Source organism: Heterodontus francisci, chromosome 32 (genome assembly GCF_036365525.1).
Source record: "Heterodontus francisci isolate sHetFra1 chromosome 32, sHetFra1.hap1, whole genome shotgun sequence".
In the NCBI taxonomy this organism is placed as follows: domain Eukaryota; kingdom Metazoa; phylum Chordata; class Chondrichthyes; order Heterodontiformes; family Heterodontidae; genus Heterodontus; species Heterodontus francisci.
Genome location: NC_090402.1, coordinates 55187944 through 55211526, shown reverse-complemented (window position 1 = coordinate 55211526; position 23583 = coordinate 55187944). Strand labels below are relative to the sequence as shown.

General features: G+C 43.5%; 1 protein-coding gene across 5 annotated transcripts in view; it reads right to left on the bottom strand.

Annotated features, from left to right (window-relative positions):
- Positions 1-23583, bottom strand: part of LOC137347822 (exonuclease mut-7 homolog) — a 556743-nt gene that overhangs the window by 362315 nt on the left and 170845 nt on the right. For 4 of the 5 annotated variants that reach the window (XM_068012843.1, XM_068012840.1, XM_068012842.1 and 1 more), the window contains 2 exons: positions 11483-11653; positions 8683-8850 (listed from right to left, as the gene is read on the bottom strand). In XM_068012843.1, coding sequence (XP_067868944.1) covers positions 8683-8850; positions 11483-11590 — 276 coding nt within the window. In that variant the 5' untranslated portion in view covers positions 11591-11653. Of the gene's footprint in view, positions 1-8682; positions 8851-11482; positions 11654-22313; positions 22485-23583 lie in introns of all 5 variants that reach the window. The other variant, XM_068012844.1, reaches the window with a different exon arrangement.

Here is a 23583-nt window from a genome sequence, read left to right as displayed (position 1 = left end):
TATCAGGAATAAAAGAATGACTAGAGTTAGATTAGGGCCAATCAAGGATAGTAGTGGGAAGTTGTGTGTGGAACCAGAGGAGGTAGGGGAAGTGTTAAATGAATATTTTGCGTCAGTATTTACAGTAGAGAAAGAAAATGTTGTCGAGGAGAATACTGAGATTCAGGCTACTAGGCTAGATGGGATTGAGGTTCACAAGGAGGAGGTGTTATCAATTTTGGAAAGTGTGAAAATAGATAAGTCCCCTGGGCCAGATGGGATTTATCCTAGGATTCTCTGGGAAGCTAGGGAGGAGATTGCAGAGCCTTTGTCCTTGATCTTTATGTCGTCATTGTCGAAAGGAATAGTGCCGGAAGACTGGAGGATAGCAAATGTTGTCCCCTTGTTCAAGAAGGGGAGTAGAGACAGCCCTGGTAATTATAGACCTGTGAGCCTCACTTCGGTTGTGGGTAAAATGTTGGAAAAGGTTATAAGAGACAGGATTTATAATCATCTTGAAAAGAATAAGTTCATTAGCGATAGTCAACACGGTTTTGTGAAGGGTAGGTCGTGCCTCACAAACCTTATTGAGTTTTTCGAGAAGGTGACTAAACAGGTGGATGAGGGTAAAGCAGTGGATGTGGTGTATATGGATTTCAGTAAGGCTTTTGATAAGGTTCCCCACGGTAGGCTATTGCAGAAAATACGGAAGTATGGGGTTGAAGGTGATTTAGAGCTTTGGATCAGAAATTGGCTAGCTGAAAGAAGACAGAGGGTGGTGGTTGATGGTAAATGTTCATCCTGGAGTTTAGTTACTAGTGGTGTAACGCAAGGATCTGTTTTGGGGCCACTGCTGTTTGTCATTTTTATAAATGACCTGGAAGAGGGTGTAGAAGGGTGGGTTAGTAAATTTGCGGATGACACTAAGGTCGGTGGAGTTGTGGATAGTGCCGAAGGATGTTGTAGGGTACAGAGGGACATAGATAGGCTGCAGAGCTGGGCTGAGAGATGGCAAATGGAGTTTAATGCGGAAAAGTGCGAGGTGATTCACTTTGGAAGGAGTAACAGGAATGCAGAGTACTGGGCTAATGGGAAGATTCTTGGTAGTGTAGATGAACAGAGAGATCTTGGTGTCCAGGTGCATAAATCCCTGAAGGTTGCTACCCAGGTTAATAGGGCTGTTAAGAAGGCATATGGTGTATTAGCTTTTATTAGTAGGGGGATCGAGTTTCGGAGCCACGAGGTCATGCTGCAGCTGTACAAAACTCTGGTGAGACCGCACCTGGAGTATTGCGTGCAGTTCTGGTCACCGCATTATAGGAAGGATGTGGAAGCTTTGGAAAGGGTGCAGAGGAGATTTACTAGGATGTTGCCTGGTAAGGAGGGAAGGTCTTACGAGGAAAGGCTGAGGGACTTGAAGTTGTTTTCGTTGGAGAGGAGGAGGAGGAGAGGTGACTTAATAGAGACATATAAAATAATCAGAGGGTTAGATAGGGTGGATAGTGAGAGTCTTTTTCCTCGGATGTTGATGGCAAACACGAGGGGACATAGCTTTAAGTTGAGGGGTGATAGATATAGGACAGATGTCAGAGGTAGTTTCTTTACACAGAGAGTAGCAGGGGCGTGGAACGCCCCGCCTGCAACAGTAGTAGACTCGCCAACTTTCAGGGCATTTAAGTGTTCATTGGATAGACATATGGATGAAAATGGAATAGTGTAGGTCAGATGGTTTCACAGGTCGGCGCAACATCGAGGGCTGAAGGGCCTGTACTGCGCTGTTATGTTCTAATTCTAATTCTAAATTGGCCATTGTAAATTGCCCCTAGTGTATGTAGGTGGTAGGAGAATTGTAGGGATGTGGTAGGGAATATGGGATTAATGTGTTCCGAAGAAGGGTCACTGACCCGAAACGTTAACTCTGCTTCTCTTTCCACAGATGCTGCCAGACCTGCTGAGTGATTCCAGCATTTCTTGTTTTTGTTTCAGATTTCCAGCATCCGCAGTATTTTGCTTTTATATTATTATGGGATTAATGTAGGATTAGTATAAATGGGTGTTGATGGTCGGCACAGACTCTGTGGGCCGAAGGGCCTGTTTCAGTGCTGTATCTCTAAATAAATAAATAAACTAAACATTACAAACAGTAGTAAGTATTCAAAGAATTATTGGGTACTGTACAAAACCAGCCCATACTGGGCTGAAGGAAGAGAGAGTGCAAATCGCAGAGGCACTGGCCATAGTCTTCCAATCCTCTTTAGATTGGAGGGGTGGTACCTGAGGATTGGAGATTTGCAAACGTTATACCCTTGTTCAAAAAGAATGTAAGGATAAGCCCAGCAATTACAGGCCAGTCAGTTCAACCTCATTAGTGGGAAAGCTTTTAGAAATGATAATTCAGGACAAAATTAACAGTCACTTGGACAAATGTAGATTAATTAAGGAAAGCCAGTATGGATTTTTTGAAGACAAATCATGTTTACCGAACTTGCTTGAGTTTTTTGATGAGCTAACAGAGATGGTTGATGGCAGTAAATGCAGTTGATAATCTGATAATGTGCCACTTAACAGGCTTTTCAGTAAAGTTCAAGATCATAGAATAATAGGGACAGCAGCAGCATGGATATGAAACAAAAACAAGAAATGCTGGATTCACTCAGCAGGTCTGGCAGCATCTGTGGAAAGAGAAGCAGAGTTAACGTTTCGGGTCAGTGACCCTTCTTCGGAGCATGGATATGAAATTGGCTAAGTGACAAGCAGCAGAGAATAGTGAACGGTTGTTTTTCAGACCGGAGAGAAGTATATAGTGGTGTACCCCAGAGATCGGCATTAAGATCACTACTTTTCCCTATTATATATCATGTATTATGAACTGTGAGGAGATAGTGATAAACTTCAAAAGGACATAGACCAGCTGGTGGAATGGATGGATGGACAAGTGGCAGATGAAATTTAATGCAGCGAAGTGTGAAGTGGTTCATATTGGTAGGAACAATGAGGAGACGCAACATAAAATAAAGGATACAATTCTCAAGCTGATGCAGAAACAGAGGGACCTGGGGTCGAGGTGCACAAATCATTTACGGTGACAAGGCAAGTTGATAAAGCAGTTAATAAAGCTGATGGAATCCCAGGCTTTATAAACAGGAGCATAGAATAAGGAAGTTATAATAAACCCATATACAACACTGGTTCGGCCTCGACTGAGGTCGGCAATGTGTCCGTACACCAACACCAGTGTCTGTGGTAAAAGATTTTGAGGTCTGTGGTTTCTATCCTGCCCGCCAATCCTCTGACTGACTGTGGGCTGCCCATGGCTTGGTATTGATTGGCAGCTCTCCTATTAAAGTGCATATCAGATGGAGGCGGGACCCTCGTCTGACGGATGGTGGACGCCTGTCTGTGATTGCTCAGTGTCTATGATTGACAACTGGTGGTTCGTGGTGCAGGCGCACTGGGATCGGCCACCCCTGCTGTTTTCGCACAGCTGCTGCGGGAGAGAGAGGCCAAGAGGAGAGCAGAAAGCAGACCAGCACACAGCTAGAGGTGTGGTGCAGAGGGAGCATGCTGAGATTCAGGCAACCTTTTAAAAGAGAATATGCAAAAAACTTGCCAGGAATATTAAAGCGAACAGTAAAAGATTTTATAAATACATTTTATAATTTTATATAAGATTTTATAAAAATATAAAAGATTTTATAAATCTAGCAAGAGACAGAGATTGGTGAAGGAGAATATGCATCCATTAAAGAAATATGCGAGTCAGAGCATACTGGATAATAAAGAAATGGCAGACTTGATAAATGCAATCTTTACATCCGTTTTCACAAGGCAGCCACGCCTTCAGCTGCCTGGGCCCTAAACTCCGAAACCCTTCCCTAGACCTTTCTACCTTGCTCTCATCCTGTAAGTCACTCCTTAAATACTGCATCTTTGACCAAGCATTTGGTCACCTGTCCTCATATACCATGTTGCTCGGTGTTAATTTTTGTTAGACAATGGTGCTATGAAATACCCGGGGCCATTTTTACTAAGTTAAAGGTGCTATATAAATGCAAGTTGTTGTTGCTGGTATAGTGGAGAAACTGAAGAACTGCAAACACTGCAAAAGGATGCAAGTCAGCTAAAGATTTTTAAAAAAATGTTCTAGAGCAATATACTCTAACGTGAATACTGTGGACATGGTTGCCACTGAAGTTGTACATTCAAGGTATCTCTGGTGGATGAGAGCTCCCACGAACTTCGGAAATTACACTACTGGTGGTCCAACAGTGTTGTGATATCATACAATACTCCATCCTGTACATATGGCAGATTTTAGGTCAACCTTCATGACTTTGCATACAGTGCACATCACAGTGACAGGTTCCTGTCCTGTAACAGTACTCTCATTACAAAACCTGTCTCTCTATTTCCACTGTCAAAAGATGTAAATTTAAGAACAGAAAAGCACTGCAACAGCAACAACTTACATTATGCAGTGTCTTTAATGTCGTAAAACATCCCAAGATGCTTCACAGGAGCATTATAAAACAAAATATGACACCAAGCCACATAAGGAGACATTAGGTCAAATGACCAAAAGCTTGGTCTAACAGGTAGGTTTTAAGGAGCATCTTAAAGAAGGAAAGTGAGGTCGAGAGGTGGTGAGGTTCAGGGAGGGAATTCCAGAGCTTAGGGGCCTGCCTGCTGAAGACACAGCAACCAATGAACCATAGACCCACAGAAAAGTTACAGCACAGAAAAAGGCCATTCAGCCCACGGTGGAACAATTAAAATTGGCGATGTACCAAGAGCCCAGAATTGGAGAAGCGCAGATATCTCAGAAGGTTGCCGGACTGGAGGAGATTACAGAGATAGGGAGGGTCAAGGACATGGAGGGATTTGAAAACAAGAATGAGAATTTTTAAATTGTTCCTATGTTTAAAAAACAAGGCACTGCTTGACCAGGAGCCAGTGTAGGTCAGTGAACACAGGGGTAATGGGAGAACTAGACTTGGTGGGAGTTGGGACACAGGCAGCAGAGTTTTGGATGGTCTCAAGAGGGTTAAATGTGAGAAGTTGGCCAGGAGAGCATTTGAATAGTCATGTCTAGAGGTAACAAAGGTATGAATGAGAGTTTCAGCAGCAGCTGAACTGAGCCAAGGGCCAAGTTGGGCAGTGTTATGAAGATGGAAGTAGGATGTCTTGGTGATGGTGCAGATATGTGGTCAGAAGGTCATCTCAGGATCAAATACAGCAACAAGATTGCAAGCTATCTGGTTCAGCCTCAAACAGTTGCCAAGGAGAGGGATGGCATTGGTGACTAGGTAACCGTGTTTGTGGTAGGAACCAAAGACAATGGCTTCAGTCTTCCCAATATTTAGTTATAGCAAATTTCTGCTCATCCAGCACTGGATGTCAGACAAGCAGTCTGAAATTTAGAGCTGTAGAAGGGATGAGACAGATGGTGATAAAGTAGGGTTGGGTGTCCTTGGCATATATATGAAATTTGGCATTGTTTTTTTTCAGATAACGTCACTGAAAGGCACCATGTAGAGGAGAAATAGGAGGGGATCAAGGATAGATCCTGAGAGACACCAGATGTAACTATACAGAAGCAAGAAGAGAAGTCATTGCAGCTGATCTCTGGCTAAAATTAGATAGATAAGAATGGAACCAGGTGAGTGCAGTCCCACCGAGCTGGATAATGAAGGAGAGGCACTGGAGGTGTGACCAACCATCTTAAAAGCTGCAGACATGTTGAGAAGGACAAGGAGGGATAGTTTATCATTGTCGCAGTCACATAGGACACAATGTGACTTAGATAAGGACCGTTTCAGTATTGTGACAAGGGCAGAAACCCGATTAGAGGATTCAAACATGGAATTCCAGGGAAGATGGAAGCAGGGTGGGGGAAACGACAACACGTTCAAGGACTTTGAAGAGAAAAGAGAGGTTGGAGATGGAGCGGTGGTTGCAAACAAAGGTCAGTACTATACAGTTCTTCCTTAATGTCTACATTCTCACACTTCCCCAGAGGGGCAACAAGTGAGAGAATGGAACCCTGGCTGATGAGGAAAGTGTGGGAAAGATTTACTGGGATGATAAGAGAATTGAGAGGATACAACTAGCTGGAAAGATGGAAGAAGCTGGGGCTCTTCTCTCTAGAAAGGAGAAGGCTGAGGAGTGAACCCGTTGAGGTCTCTGAAATTATGACATGGCCCAATATGGCAGATGTGGAGAAGAGTTTCCATTTGCAGACAAGAACAAGGGAACATGAATATAAGATAATCACTAACAGATCAAATAAAGAATTTAGGAGAAATTGCTTTACACAGAGGGTGGTAAGAACATGGAGCTCACTGCCCCGTGGAGCGGTTGAAGCAGAAGGCATTGTTGCATTACAGCATATATGGGGGAAAAGGGAATAGAGGGGAGGGTGGGTTGGGAGCAGACTCGTGTGGAATGTAAACACCAGCATAGACCAGTTGGGCTAAATGGCCTAGTCTATGCTGTAGAGTCTACCCATTCCCATAGTGGGGAACACAGGCCAACTCTGATACCACAGCCACTAACCTGGATGGGACCAGGTAACTTAGCATAGCCTGTGCCTGGGCTCTTTCTGGCCTACAGAGCTAAGCAACACACCAGGCAGCACGCTGAATCACTGAGGCATTGGGCCAGTTATTTTATCATAGAATGATGCAGCACAAGAGGTGGTCATTTGGCCCATTGTGTCTGTGCCAATTCTTTAACAGACCTATCCAATTAGTCCCACTCCCCTGCTCTTTCCTCATGGCCCTGCAAATTTCTCCTTTTCAAGTATTTATTCAATTCCCTTTTGCAAGTTACTATTTAATCTGCTTCCAAATCCTTTCAGGCAGTGCATCCCAGATGGTAACAATGAGGTGTTAAAAAAAATTCTCATCTCCCCTCTGGCTCCTTTGCCAGTTAGATTACATCTGTGTCTTCTGGTTACCAACCCTCCTGCCACTGGAAACAGTTGCTCCTTATTTACTCTATCCAAACCCTTCATTATTTTGAACAGCTGTATTAATTCCATTAAATAAAATGTCACAAAGCGTGTATTCAAAGGGTTAATGAACATTTCCCCAAAACACAGCAATATGATTCTCTCAGCATCAGAGACAATGGGTGGAATGCACACTGCGTGAAGGGTTAATGCCCAGCTTTGACAGATTGGACTATAACAGGTCACAGATAAAACCAAAGCAAAATAATTGACAGGGGGGCTTCAGCACACTGCTAGATTTTCCTGTTCTATTAATAACATTTGTGAATAAATTCTCAGTGTACATAAAAATTAAAGCAAAGAAAATACTAGGGTCAAATTAAAATACTTTTCTCCTCTCGGCGACTCACAAAAGCAGGGCAGGAGCAGGAACATGAGAATGGTTTTGTGTTCTCTTCCCCCTAGGGTTCGGTAGGTCAGGGCGATGCAGCATTGACTAACGATCCCAGCTACAGCACACAATGCTGAGCATTGAGCCCAGGGGGAGGTCACCACTGCTGGCTATGAAATATCACAGCTAATTGCATTGTGATACCCTCAAATCAAAAGTGACAAGGGCTGAATGTGGATTCTCGGCAGACTCAGCGATATCATGGGGCAGTGAACCATGCCCTGCCTGCCAGGCTGCCTGCTCATGTGACAATAGCCTCTTTTCCCTCTCCGATAGCCGACCAGTGACAACAGACTCTTTTCTTCTCACAGGAATGTATAGAAAGTGCTGGAGAGTTTCATTCATTGGCAACCAGACACCCTTTCAGAGCCTGAAGTGCAGCAGATGACCGTGACACACTAGCTGCCCTGTCAATCATCCCCCTATTCTCCATGGCACAGCTTGGCTCGCTCTGATAGTTGTTAGGAAATATCACAGGAGCAGCAACACTCTGTATGCTGGCTCTATCCTCAGATATGGGCTTTTGAATGATCCACAAACAGCCAGGCTATCTCCATAATTTGCATTGAAAAGCAACTGAGAAGCTGAGATGACAAAGCGCCAATGTCACCGACACCAAAATGTTCAACCATCTGGGCAGATGTAGGCCAGAGGAGGAAATGTAGCAAAGCTCCTGATTGGATTCAGCACTGCAAGTAAAAGAGAACTTGAAGTGTTTTCCACTGTGCACCTAGAGGTCACCATTTATTGAGTTGGACAAATGCGGGATAAGGTTTACAACACCTCCAGGCATTGACTGAAGCAGCAGATTTTCCCTCTTTACCGTGAAGTGTCCCACGAAAACCACCTGGTGACTGAAGCAAAATACAAGTTTCTCCAAACTGCAACAAATGTGGTTCTTTTGGGAAAGGTAGAGGGTGCAATCTGGAGAAGACAGGAATCAGATCATGCTGACGAGGAATGGGGAACTGTCCAGCTGTATGCGTTCAGCCAAGGCAGAGGGGTAATATTACCGAACATCTGTAAACTGTGAAACAAGAAGCCCACTGTGAAAAATATCACATTCGGCAATATGCAGGGATCCTTCTTACTGTTTTCCAGATTTTTTAATCAAGCTACTAGATACTCTAGGCTTCTTTCAAACCTTAACCAAAGGAGTCAACTACAAGAAGATAATGGAGGCTGGCAGAGTCACCACCTCTTTATAAAGGACACGTGACAATGGTGCCTCGAGCAAACCATGTGCTCGACTGAAGGAAGTGTTTCCCCAACAATCTGCCCATTCCAGTATACACCTCACCTCTTTATACTTGCCCTTGATGCACAGATCATGGATCAGATCAAGCAGGGAGGATGGGTCAGCCTTGTCCACTTCATACAAGCTGATCAGCTGGTCCAGCAAGTTCGCAGGAACTTCGGTGAGCAGAGAGAGGACTCGCGCCTGCAGCATGGCCCGCTTTGGGAATGACTGTAACAGGAAAAGATGGTGAAGGACAGGAACAATTGAAAAATGTTACATCAGTTAAATAAAATAAACGTAGAATATAAAGCTAGTGTCAGTAATGGTGACCATAAAACCACCAGATCATTGTTAAAATCCCCACTGACTCACTAATGTCCCTTAGGGAAGGAAAGTTACTGTCCTTACTGGTCTGGCCTATATTTGACTCCAGACCCATAACTTTATGGTTGACACTTAACTGCCCTCAGCAAGCCACTCAGTTTTACCAAAACGGCACAGTGGCACAGTGGTTAGCACCGCAGCCTCACAGCTCCAGTGACCCGGGTTCGATTCCGGGTACTGCCTGTGGGGAGTTTGCAAGTTCTCCCTGTGTCTGCGTGGGTTTCCTCCGGGTGCTCCGGTTTCCTCCCACATGCCAAAGACTTGCAGGTTGATAGGTAAATTGGCCATTAGAAATTGCCCCTCGTATAAGTAGGTGGTAGGGGAATATAGGGACAGGTGGGGATGTGGTAGGAATATGGAATTAGTATAGGCTTAGTATAAATGGGTGGTTGATGGTCGGCACAGACTCGGTGGGCCAAAAGGCCTGTTTCAGTGCTGTATCTCTAAACTAAACCCACTACGACAGACTGCAACGATTCAAGAAGGTGATTCACCACCATGTTCTCAATGGCAATTAAAAATGGGCGATAAATGCCAACTTTGCCAGTGATGCCCACAGCTCATGAATAAATGAAAAAAAAAATTAAACGAAACTCACACACGATTAATTATCATTGATCAGAATTACTCACAAACAATATATTTATATAGCACCTTTAACATAATAAAATGCAAGGCACTTTACAGGAGTATGATTAAACATAATATGGCACTGAGCCACAAAATGCGATATTAGGTCAGATGACCAAAAGCTTGGTCAAAGAGGTAGGTTTTAAGGAGTGTCTTCGAGGAGGAAAGCGAGTTGGGGAGGCAAAGTGGTATAAGGGAGGGTATTCCGGAGCTTGGGGCCTAAGTAACTGAATGGTGAAGCAATTAAAATCAGGGAGGGACAAGTGGTCAGAATTAGAGGAGCGCAGATTTCTTGGAGGGCTGTGGGGCTGAAGGAGATTACTGAGATAGGCCATGGAGGATCTGAAAACAAGGATGAGAATTTTAAAATCAAGATGTTTGATCGGGAGCCAGTCGGTCAGTGAGCACAGGAATTGGTGCGAGTTACGACACGGGCAGCAGAGTTTTGGATGACCTCAAGTTTATGGAGAGTAGCATGTGGGAGACCAGCCAGGAGTGCATTGGAATAGTCAAGTCTAGAGATAATGAAGGCATGAATGAGGGTTACAGCAGCAGATGAGCTGAGACGGGTTGAAGTTGAGTGATGTTACAGAGATGGAAATAGGTGGTCTGTGTGTTGGCACGAATATGAGGTCGGAAGCTCATCTCAAAGTCAAATTTGACGCCAAGGTTGCGAGCAAACTGGCTTAATCTCAGACTGTTGCCAGGGAGATAAATGGAGTCGGTAGTTAGGGAATGGAGTTTGGGGTGGGGACCGAAAACAATGGCTTCAGTCTTCCCAATATTTAATCAATTATCATCATTGAATTGGTCAGAATTACTACACACCATCAATTATCATTGATCAAATCTACTTGCACACAATCTATTACTATTGATTAGAACTATTTGCACAGCTTCATGAGTCATACACTATTTACTGGCAAATGTTGGGGTACAGTTCCATGAGCCTCAGTAGCTTTTGAAGAAGTTAGGGTATAGTTCCAGAAGCCTCACTCTATTCATTGATACTGTTGGAGTACAGTTCTACAAGCCTCACTCCGAATTATTGGGGTACAGTTCCACAAGCCTCGCTATCTCGAGATGAATATGGGGGTACAGTTCCATAAGCCTCACTATTTATTGACAAATGGTGGGGTATATTTCAAGAGCCTCATTCTAATTATTGACCAATATTGGGGTACAGTTCCATGAGCCTCTGTCGATTTGTTGATGAATGTTGAGGTAGATTTAAACTTCACGATTTATTGTCACTTTATTTTTATTCATTCCTGGGTTTTGGGTTCCAATAGTAGGGTGAAGGGAGTGGGGACAGGAGAGGCTAAAGTCACAGGAATTGGAGAGATCTCAGAATGTTGTAGGGGACTGGAGAAGGTTATACGGACAGGGAGGGGCAAGATCATCGGGGTTTTAAGAAGGGCATTAAATAACCTCAATGGTCTTCCTTTTTTCTTGGTTTGTGCACCTCAGGGGAAGACATTTACCCAGCTAGCCAGAGGACGCTGTGTATGAAAGCTGAATTCGCTCTTAAACTGATGCACAGATAGACAGAGGCACACAAAGACGGGGACAGAGGCAGGGCGAGACAGTTATATAGATTTTTAAAATTGCGTATTTATTTATGAAGGTTATCAGAGGAAAGGGATCAGGGGAACCAGATTGTACACCAAAATTTACTATTTGTCAATCCAGTCTGATATGTTTCCTTCAATATAAATGACCAGTTAGTTCCAATATTGCCTCTGCCCCCACTCCCTGCCCAACCTCGCGTACTATAACTCCCTGTGGCCCAGTGTTCAGGGCAGTGCAGAATCCAATGTGCTGGACTGTTTGCTCCTTTGCCAACCTGCTGGACTTTGGCATCCTCTTTAATCCAATTGTTGAACTGGTCGATGATGTAATGTGCCAGGGACTGCGCCTTTCCCTTTCTCCAGTCGTGGCAGTTCTCCAACATGACCAGGAGCCCTTCTAGTGGGTCAGTGAGGGAAGCAAATCCTCGCCTCGCTTCTTCTGGGAGCTGGGGAGACAAAGGGAGGGTGAACAAAAAGAGGGAGGCCCCTAATCTGCAAGTAGACAAAAGGAGCCTGCTAATTTATTCAGCGAGGTAACTGTTGCTCTCTGTCCCCCATCCCACTTGCTGTGACAGTGCATGGCAATCCAGATTCCTTAACACTCCATTTCACCGCAACAGCAGCCTGTGAAAAGGCAATTGTCTGCACTAATTATCCCGTAAACATGCAAAGTGCCACAATGCCCTGCATTGCCACAGACAAAAGGTGCTTTCAGCGCCTGGCAGTCACAGGGCAGACAGACGCTTTTTAGGGAACTGCTTCGCAAAGGCCACGTTCCTTCAAACTTCCCTTCCCATCAGGCTGCAGGAAACAAAGACTGAGGACAAGTGAGGCACTCACTCACTAACCACCTTCGTGCAGTCAAAACAGGCAGTGTGCGCACTGGGGGCGAGGAGCAGCAAGCGAGTAAAGTGAGGATCACGGAGAGGGTTGAGGTGAGTAGCAAGGAAAGGGCTAAGTTGAGAAGCGGGGAGGTGAAGTGCAGAGTGGGGAGTAGGGCAGTGAGTATAGAACAGCCTAAGAGATGGGCCCACACCCCTCAGTGACTGTGACCATATTTATACACAATTTTCGACAATAATTATATCTGCAAGGCATTATCGGTAATAATTACTCAATTACACGACCAAACCACCCCAAGGGAGATATCCTCGATCACACAAACCCCACAGAGAGAAAACCCCAATCACACAAATCCCAGAAAGAGAAATCCCCAATCACACAAACCCCAGACAGAGAAATCCCCAATCACACAAACCCCAGACAGAGAAATCCCCAATCACACAAACCCCACAGAGAGAAAACCCCAATCACACAAATCCCAGAAAGAGAAATCCCCAATCACACAAACCCCAGACAGAGAAATCCCCAATCACACAAACCCCAGACAGAGAAATCCCCAATCACACAAACCCCAGACAGAGAAATCCCCAATCACACAAACCCCAGACAGAGAAATCCCCAATCACACAAATCCCAGAGAGAGAAATCTCCAATCACACAAATCCCAGAGAGAGAAATCCACAATCACACAAACCCCAGACAGAGAAATCCCCAATCACACAAACCCCAGACAGAGAAATCCCCAATCACACAAACCCCAGACAGAGAAATCCCCAATCACACAAACCCCAGAGAGAGAAATCCCCAATCACACAAACCCCAAAGAGAGAAATCCCCAATCACACAAATCCCAGAGAGAGAAATCCCCAATCACACAAACCCGAGAGAGAAATCCCCAATCACACAAACCCCAGACAGAGAAATCCCCATTCACACAAACCCGAGAGAGAAATCCCCAATCACACAAACCCCAGAGAGAGAAATCCCCAATCACACAAACCCCAGAGAGAGAAATCCCCAATCACACAAACCCCAGAGAGAGAAATCCAAAATCACACAAACCCCAGAGAGAGAAATCCCCAATCACACAAACCCCAGACAGAGAAATCCCCAATCACACAAACCACTGAGAGAGAAATCCCCAATCACACAAACCCCACAGAGAGAAATCCCCAATCACACAAATCCCAGAGAGAGAAATCCCCAATCACACAAACCCGAGAGAGAAATCCCCAATCACACAAACCCCAGACAGAGAAATCCCCATTCACACAAACCCGAGAGAGAAATCCCCAATCACACAAACCCCAGAGAGAGAAATCCCCAATCACACAAACCCCAGAGAGAGAAATCCCCAATCACACAAACCCCAGGGAGAGAAATCCCAAATCACACAAACCCCAGAGAGAGAAATCCCAAATCACACAAACCCCAGAGAGAGAAATCCCAAATCACACAAACCCCAGAGAGAGAAATCCCCAATCACACAAACCACTGAGAGAGAAATCCCCAATCACACAAACCCCAGAGAGAGAAATCCCCAATCACACAAACCCCAGAGAGAGAAATCCCCAATCACACAAACCCCAGAGAGAGAAATCCCCAATCACACAAACCCCAGAGAGAGAAATCCCCAATCACACAAACCCCAGAGAGAGAAATCCCCAATCACACAAACCCCAGAGAGAGAAATCCCCAATCACACAAACCCCAGAGAGAGAAATCCCCAATCACACAAACCCCAGACAGAGAAATCCCCAATCACTCAAACCCCAGAGAGAGAAATCCCCAATCACACAAACCCCAGACAGAGAAATCCCCAATCACACAAACCCCAGACAGAGAAATCCCCAATCACACAAACCCCAGAGAGAGAAATCCCCAATCACACAAACCCCAGAGAGAGAAATCCCCAATCACACAAACCCCAGACAGAGAAATCCCCAATCACACAAACCCCACAGAGAGAAATCCCCAATCACACAAACCCCACAGAGAGAAATCCCCAATCACACAAATCCCAGAGAGAGAAATCCCCATTCACACAAACCCGAGAGAGAAATCCCCAATCACACAAACCCCAGACGGAGAAATCCCCAATCACACAAACCCCAGAGAGAGAAATCCCCAATCACACAAACCCCAGACAGAGAAATCCACAATCACACAAACCCCAGACAGAGAAATCCCCAATCACACAAACCCCAGACAGAGAAATCCCCAATCACACAAACCACTGAGAGAGAAATCCCCAATCACACAAACCACTGAGAGAGAAATCCCCAATCACACAAACCACTGAGAGAGAAATCCCCAATCACACAAACCCCAGAGAGAAATCCCCAATCACACAAATCCCAGAGAGAGAAATCCCCAATCACACAAACCCCAGAGAGAGAAATCCCCAATCACACAAATCCCAGAGAGAGAAATCCCCAATCATACAAACTCCGGAGAGAGAAATCCCTGATCAAACAAACCCCCCAAAGATAACCCCATTAAGACACATTGACAGCATTGAAGCACGCCAACTACCTGAGTTGAGGTAAAGCAGCATAGACAAGTGATTGAGGATCTGGCCTCTGTTCTGTGTTGCTCACATTCACAATGGATGGTGGGCTTAACTTATTAAATCACTGGGGGAACTGTAGCTGCATTTCATTAATTTTATTGCCCTGAACTTTAATGAACATTTGAAAATCACTAGAATCATAAAATGTACAAGAGAAAGTGGCCATTCAGCCCATTGCACATTTTACATTCCTCCTTGTCAAATATTTATCCAATTGACCTCTTAGTTGTTAGTCATGGCTCAGTGGGTAGAACTGTTTCCTCAGAAGGTTTTGAGGGAGTGCTACGCTGTCAGAGGTGCTGTCTTTCAGATGAAATGTCCTCTTAGGTGGTCATAAAGATCCCACAGCCACTTCTCAAAGAAAAGCAGGGGAGTTCCTCCCAGTGTCCTGGCCAATATTACTTGAAAACAGCTATCTGGTCATTATCACATTGTTGTTTGTGGGATCTGACTAGATGAAAATTGGCTGCCATGTTACCTACATTACAACATGACGACACTTCCAAAGTACTTCATCGGCTGTAAAATGCTTTGGGCATCCTGAGATTGTGGAAGGCTCTATAGAAATGCAAATATGTTGTTCTTTCAAAATTATACTCTGATCTCTGCTTCAATCACCACTTGTGGTAAAAGCATCATCCCCTGTCCTAATAACCCTCTGTTTAAAAAAACTTCCTACAGTCCATTCTTCCACTTACAATCCTCAGCCTCTGCCCCTTGTTACCAATTCATTAACCAGTATTTACTTTCTCGAACCATTCATAACTTGGAAAACCTTCATTAAATCTCCCTTCTCTGTGAAAAAATATGCATAAACATTCTGGAACTCCCTCCCCAACAGCACTGTAAGTGTCCCTAACCACAAGGACTACACCTCCGCAAGGGCAATTAGGAATGGGCAATAAATGCTGACTTTGCCAGTGACGCTCACATCCCACGAACAAATAAAGAACAATCACCAATTTACATAGAATGTACGGCACAGAAACAGATCATTCAGCCCAACTGGCCCATGCTGGCATTTATGCTCCTTAGGAGCCTCCTCTTCCCTACTCCATCTCATCCCATCGCCATCTTTCTATTCCTGTCTCCCTCATGTGCGTATCCAGCTATTTCCCTCAATTACTCCATGTCCACATTCTCACCACACTCTGTGTAAAGGAGTTTCTCCTGAATTTCCTATTGGATTTGTTGGTGACTATCTGATTTTTATGGTCCCTAGTTTTAGTTCTGTGCCCCATCCAACAAGAGGAAATATTTTTCCTATGCCTACCTTATTGAACCACTTCATAATCTTAAAGACCTCTATGAGGTCACCCCTCAGACCTCTAGAGGAAAGAGCCCCAGCCTCTTCAATCTTTCCAGGGAAGTATACCCTCACTGTTCTGATAGCATCTATTTTTACACCTTCTCCAGTGCCTCTGTGTCCCACATGTTCAACATAACTTCTCTGCTTTTCAATCTATCACTCTAGAAATGAACCCTAATGGGTTGCATGCTTTTTTATGGCCTTATTAACCTGTTCCCCAGTCCTGTGTTTTGCTTTGTAGTCAGTTTGCTACTTGTCCACTTATGCCAGACACTTTGACTTTAGTCATGAGTCTAATATGCGATCCCTTATCGAAGGCCTTTGAAAATCAAAATATATTGCATCTACTACATTACCTTTGTCTACTCTTACTTCTTCAAAGAATTCAATAAGGTTGGTTGGTCAGTCAAGCATGGCATTTCCTTTTGATATCCCCGGCTGATTATTCTTTATTGTATTTTCGGTTTCTAGATGTTTTTCTATTACAACCTTCAGTAAAGATTCCATGATCATTCCTACCGCCAAGATTAAGCTAATTGGTCTATAATTCCCTGTATTTGTTCTTTCTGCCTTTTTAAATTTCGGAATTACATTAGCTGTCCTCCAGTTCTCTGCCATACTTTCTGATTCTACTGAATTTTTGTATATATTATAATATATGCAATAGTGCCTCTGCTTTCTCTTCCACAACTCTCCTAATATGTGTGGATACAATCCATCCAGACCAGAAGTTTCATCCTCTCTAAGTTTTATTAGTTTATCAATTATATTTCTGTGATCTCTTCTTCTAATGTCATACTCACCAGGTTAATCTCCCTGCTCGATACTGAGGCAAAGTAACTATTGAATATTTCGACCGTTACATGTGAGCTTACCTTGTGCATCCTTTAGTGGCTATACCCCTATCCTGATTTTCCTTTGTTAGTTACCTATCTGCATAATACTTTACTGTTCCTTTTAATTCCTTGATAATTTCATTTCATAATTCCTCTTTGCCTTCCTAATTTTTTTTAAAAACTTCTTTCCAAACCACTTTGTATTCCTTCAGGTGGACTTGAAGACGACTAAGAAAGTTCTCCCTGGTGTCCTGGCCAATATCTATCCCTCAACCAACATCACAAAAACAGATTATCCACTCATTATCACAGTGACATTTGTCAGAGCATGCTACATGCAAATTAGTTGCCGCATATCCTGCATTGCAACAGTGACTACACTTCAATAAAATACTTTATTAGCTGTAAAGAGCTCTGGGATGCCCTGAGGTCAGAAAAGGCGCTATAAAAATGCAAGAGTTTTTTGTCATCCTCTCCTTTATTGTCTTTGTGCCTGATGTATGCCTTTTTCTTTAATTTAAATTTTGCCCTCATCTCTTCTGAACTTTTATTCATAACTCTTACCCTCACAGTTGTGGATGTGAGCCAGGGGACTGGAGAGTGGTCAACGTCAGACTGGAAAGCAGCCAATGTAGGACCCAGCATACCCACCCTGGGTACTCTTCTTATAATACACCAACCATAAGAATGTAAGAACATAAGAAATAAAAGCAATCAGTGCGTTGAGCCTGCTCCGCCATTCAATAAGGTCATGGCTGATCTTTGACTCCCAACTCTACTTTCCCACCCAATCCCTAGTTCCCTTGATTTTTCCAGAGTCCAAAAATCTATCTATCTCAACCTTGCATGTGCTGAAACGACTAAGCATCCACAGCCCCCTGGGGTAGAGAATTCCAAAGGTTCACAACCTTCCAAGTGAATATATTTATCCTCATCTTTGTCTGCAATGATCAACCCCTTATCATGAGACTGTGTTTCCTCGTTCTAGACTCTGCAACTAAAGGAAATAGCCTCTGAGCATCTACACTGTCAAACCCTTTAAGAATTTTATAAGTTTCAACGAGATCACCTCTCATTCTTTTAAACACCAGAGAGTATAGGCATATTCTAGTCAAAACCTCATCATAGTGCATCCCTCTCATCCTCCCAGGAATCCATTGAGCGAACCTTCGCTGCATCATCTCCAAATCACGTATAACATAAGAACATAAGAAATAGGAGCAGGAGTAGGCCACTCAGCCCCTCAAGCCTGCCCCGCCATTCAATAAGATCATGGCTGATCTGTCCCAGGCCTCAACTCCTCTTTCAGGCCTGCTCTGCATAACCCTCGACTCCCCGAGATTTCAAAAATCTATCTATCTCCTCCTTAAATACATTTAGTGACCTAGCCGCCACAACTCTCTGAGGTAGAGAATTCCGGAGATTCACCAAGCTCTGAGAGAAGAAATTCCTTCGCATCTCAGTTTTAAATGTGTGACCTCTTATTCTGTAACTATGTCCCCTAGTTCGAGATTCCCCCACTAGTGGAATCATATTCTCAACATCTACCCTGTCAAGCCCCCTCAGAATCTTATACGTTTTAATAAGATCGCCCCTCATTCTTCTAAACTCTAATGAGTAAAGGCCTAACCTGTTTAGCCGTTCTTGATAAGTCAACCCCTTCATCCCAGGAATCACCCAAATGAACCTTTTCTGAACTGCCTCCAATGCTAGTATATCCTTCCTTAAATACGGGGACCAAAACAGTACGCAGCACCCCAGGCATGGCCTCACTAACACCCCGTACAGTTCTAACAAGGCTTCCCTATTTTTAAACTCTAACCCCCTAGCAATAAAGGCCAAAATTCCATTTGCCTTCCTAATTACTTGCTGCACCTGCATGCTAACATATTTTGTTTCATGTACAAGAACACCCAGATCCCTCTGTATGACAGTATTTTGTAGTCTTTCTCCATCTAAACAATAATTTGCCTTTTTATTCTTCCCAACAAAGTGGATGACCTCACACTTTCCCACATTGAACTCCATCTGCTAACGTTTTTGCCCATTCACTTAACCTAACTATATCCCTTTGCAGATTCTTTGTGTCCTCATCACAACATGCCTTCCCACCTATTTTTGTATCATCAGCAAATTTGGATGCACTACACTCTGTCCCTTCCTCCAAGTCATTAATATAGATAGTAAATAGTTAAGGCCCTAGGACCGATCCTTGTGGAACTCCACTAGTTACCGCTTTCCAACCTGAAAAAGACCCATTAATCCCGACTCTCTGCCTTCTGTGTGTTAGCCAATCCTCAATCCATGCCAACACATTACCCCCAATACCCTGAGCTCTTATTTTGTGCAATAACCTTTTATGTGGCACCTTATCGAACACCTTCTGAAAATCCAAATACACTACATCTACTGGTTCCCCTTTGTCCACTCTGTTTGTTATATCCTCAGGAACTCTAACAAATTTGTCAAGCATGATTTCCCTTTCATAAAACCATGTTGACTCTGCATTATGTTTTTCTAAATATCTTGCTATTTCTTCCTTAATAATGGACTCTAGCATTTTCCCAATGACAGATGTTAAGCGAACTGGTCTATAGTTTCCTGCTTTCTGCCTCCCTCCTTTCTTGAATAGGGGCGTCACATTAGCGGTATTCCAATCTGCTGGTACCCTACTGGAATCTAGTGAGTTTTGGTATATTATGACGAACACCTCCACTAACTCTAGAGCCACTTCCAATAAAACCCTTGGATGCAGGCCATCAGGTCCTGGCGACTTGTCTGCCTTTAGTCCCAATAGTTTGTCAAATACGTTGACCCTCGTGATAGAGACCGTTACAAGATTTTTCCTCCCATTAGCTCCTTGCTTATCTGATATCTGTGGGATGTTTATAGCGTCCTCCACCGTGAAGACTGATGCAAAATATTGGTTTAAATTATCTGCCATTTCCCTGTTCCCTGTTATTAATTCCCCAGTCTCATCCTCTAAGGGTCCCACACTTACTTTAGCTACTCTCTTCGTTTTTATATACCCGTAGAAGCTCTTACTGTTTGTTTTTATATTCCTTGCCAATTTACTCTCAATCAATTTTCTCCCTCTATGTTAGTCATCCACTGCTGGTTTCTAAAAAAAGTCCCAATCCTCTGGCCTACTACTAGCTTTCGCCGCTTTGTACGCCTTTGTTTTTAAATTTGATACTGTCCTTAACTTCCTTTGTTATTCAGGGGTGGTTCATCGTTCTCATCGAGTCCTTCCCTCTGACTGGAATAAATATTTGCTGAGTGTTATTGTTACGACCGACTGCTCTGATTCTGATTGTGGTGGGACCAACGTACTGTTAATTCAATCCCGTCGCTCCACAGATCGGCTAACATATCATTTAAACTTTCCAAATTAAAGAAAGATCCAGCCAAATTGTACCATCTATTAAACCCCAAATGAGGCTAACCAAACCAGGTGTCTTTAAATCAACAAATTAACTCTTTAATTAGAAGAACTAAATTCTCAAACACTATGGAGATATAAACAACATTTAAAATAGAAAAAATTAGAGTCCTTGCAAATTTACAGTCCAATTTTGCTTGAAGTCCTCCCGGAATGTTGTTTTCCTTCTCCAGCGAATTTCAAAATTAACGACGTGCAAACTCTTTCAATGGAATCAAGCTGACTTTCGAGTTTTTGAGGAATAATAGATTGTCACAGTCTAACTTCCCGTTCTTCAATTTAAATTACCAGAGATGTGTGTTTTGGCTTGACTTTTTTGGGGGAATTTTGAGAGATAATAATTAAACAGACTAAAATCCTCTTCCTTCAGTTTAAATGGTTGAGAGCTCTTTTTCCAGGTGCTGTCATCACAGCTGTGTCCTTTGTCTGTGTGTTCTGTTAGAACAAACTGTCTTCAACTAAAAGCCAGTTCAAAACTGAATTGTAACAAATGTATCGCATGAGACTCACTCCCAGTGGCTTTATCTATGGTAACGAGAATGCACCGTTTGAATTGCAGTCTCCAACTGGCTGTTTCTAAGGCAACAAAAATGCACCTTCCAATGACTCCTGAGGCTTGCTGGTTCCTAAAGCAATACTGATCCCTTGCAAGCCTTAAAGGCAAATCGCATATTCTGAAAAAGTACTACAGGATCATGACACCTCCGCCCCTAGTGGAATGAAACGCCATTCCTGAAATGCATTTCATCACAATGGGTACAAAAATACAAATTGAAAAAACGCTAACATTTTCCTTTCCACACATTTACAGATATACACATTTCTAAAAAGAATGTTTAGGCTACAGCAACCAGTTCCACCAGAACATTTCAGCTTTAAATTTTCAAAAAGGTTGTTCCTGTATCCTGCCAACATATCTGTCTCTTTAAGACACACTGTATTGCCCACTCTGTCCATACAGTCCTTTAAATGAGAATTTGGGTATGAGTCTGCCTTCTTTACCACAGTGACTTTTCTAGAGTCTATGCAAGTTTGAGCCATCCCACCAGGTTTAGTCACTAGGTCTGGGTACTGCCTGTGTGGAGTTTGCAAGTTCTCCCTGTGTCTGCGTGGGTTTCCTCCGGGTGCTCCGGTTTCCTCCCACATGCCAAAAGACTTGCAGGTTGATAGGTAAATTGGCCATTATAAATTGCCCCTAGTATAGGTAGGTGGTAGGGAAATATAGGGACAGGTGGGGATGTGGTAGGAATATGGGATTAGTGTAGGATTAGTATAAATGGGTGGTTGATGGTCGGCACAGACTCGGTGGGCCGAAGGGCCTGTTTCAGTGCTGTATCTCTAACTAACTAAGACCATCTGCGAATTCCAGCTGTCCTGACTAGGTTCATCTAAGCTGCCCTTCAGCATGCATTGTACCTCTGCCTCCACTTGGGCCTGTCTGTCTGGACCTAAGCGACAAGGATGTTTTAAAGGAACAGTTCCTCCCATACCCACATCATGTGTGGCTAAGGTTGTACATCCTGGCTTATCCCTACAAGCTTTTTGAAACATTGTGAAAACCCTGGTTAGGACTTCACGCTGTTTTGCCTCTCAGTGTAAAAGCCTATTGGTTAATTTTCCTAGCCATTCTTCATTTGCTGATTCGATAGTTGGAGGTTCAAACTGAGAATTTCCTAGGCCTACTTCTGCCTCATCCTCACTATCCTTTTCCTTCCCTACAGTCCCGATTACCTGGCATACCTGCACTGGCTTATCCTCCTCCCTGCGGTAATATGGTTTGAGCAAATTAATATGACACAACCAGTTCTTCATCCGCCGATGAGAGGTGTCAATCAAGTACTCTACCTTACCCACTCTTCTGATCACTCTATATGGGCCACTGAACCGTGCTTTCACTGGTTCTCCCTGTGATGGTAACAACACTAATACTTCATCCCCTGGTTTTACTTTAGGTTGTGGTTTTTTCAGCATCTGACAGGTCTGGCGAGCCCTACAAAATTGTCTCAGATCCTTTGCAAGACCTAGCCAGTAATAATGTTTGCTTATATGTGATTTGAACTTCCAAATTCCCCTATGCCCTGAAAAAGGAATGTCGTGTGCTAACCTTAATAATCCTGGTCGATATTTAGGTGGTACAACCATTGTCCAGTCTTTATCGGCAGGTCTATGAGGCGGTCTCCATTTCCTCCTCAAAACCCCATTTGCCATATAACAGCCTTCTGGAACTCCTTTCACTTCTGTGCTATTTGGTAGATCACTGGATCAGCTTGCTGTGCTGCAATGATAGACGATCTGTTAAACATCTCATTTGGATTATCTAAATGCCCAAATAAGGTTTCAGATGCTTGACTATCTATTTGTGGTGCCCCTTTTACCTCCGACAATGGATCCTGTTTAGCCATTGCTCGGGTAACTACACACGCAGGAGATATTCCCGGAACTTGTTCCTGTAATTGCTCTGTTTCCTTAATTTCACATGGTTCCTCTGTACCCATAGGAGAAACTGATATTTTTGATCCTGCCAAATCGTTTCCTAGGAGTAGATCAATTCCCTTTACTGGTAAACTGTGGACAACACCTACAGTTACTATCCCAGATATTAAGTCATTCTCTAGGTGTACTTTATACAAAGGTACGGGTATACAGACCCCGTCAATTCCATTAACTAAAACTTTAGCATTCAAGGCGCTCTCTGGTGGAAACCTCATATCTTTCCCCAGCAAGAGTGTTTGGGTCGCTCCTGTATCCCTGAGTATAATGATAGGTTTTCCTGCCTCACTTACAGGATACGGAGTTACTCTCCCCTTTGACAAAAAATCATTATAACTCTCAGGTATTTTATTCTTAACCTCTACTTAGTTTTAACATCTGGTCTCACATTCACAGCTGTCGTTAATGCTATAGTCTGGTCTACTGTACTCACAGTCAGAGTTTTATCCTCTGCACTAACATTGCGTGCCCCAACAAGTCCTATCGGTTTACCTCGCAATTTCCAGCACTCTGAACGAAGATGATCCATTTTGTTGTAATGATAACACTATGGCTTGCGAACCTCACTTCTACCTTCAGCACCTTCCTTTCTGACCTGAGGTTGTGATCCTGGGGCATTCCCAGCTGTTCCTTCTTGTCCCTGGCTACTTGCCTTCCTTTCAAGTCTCCCACTTTCTATCCTTCTCGGGTTTATAGGGGTGACGGACAAAATAGGTTGGCTTATTCACACGCTCAAAATCATCAGCAATCTCTGCTGCTTGCCTAGCTTTCAAGACTTTCAGGTTATCTATATGAGTTCTCACTACTGAAGGAATGGAGTTTTTAAACTCTTCTAAGAGAATTAATTCTCAAAGGTTCTCATATGTGGATACAGGCATTAAAGA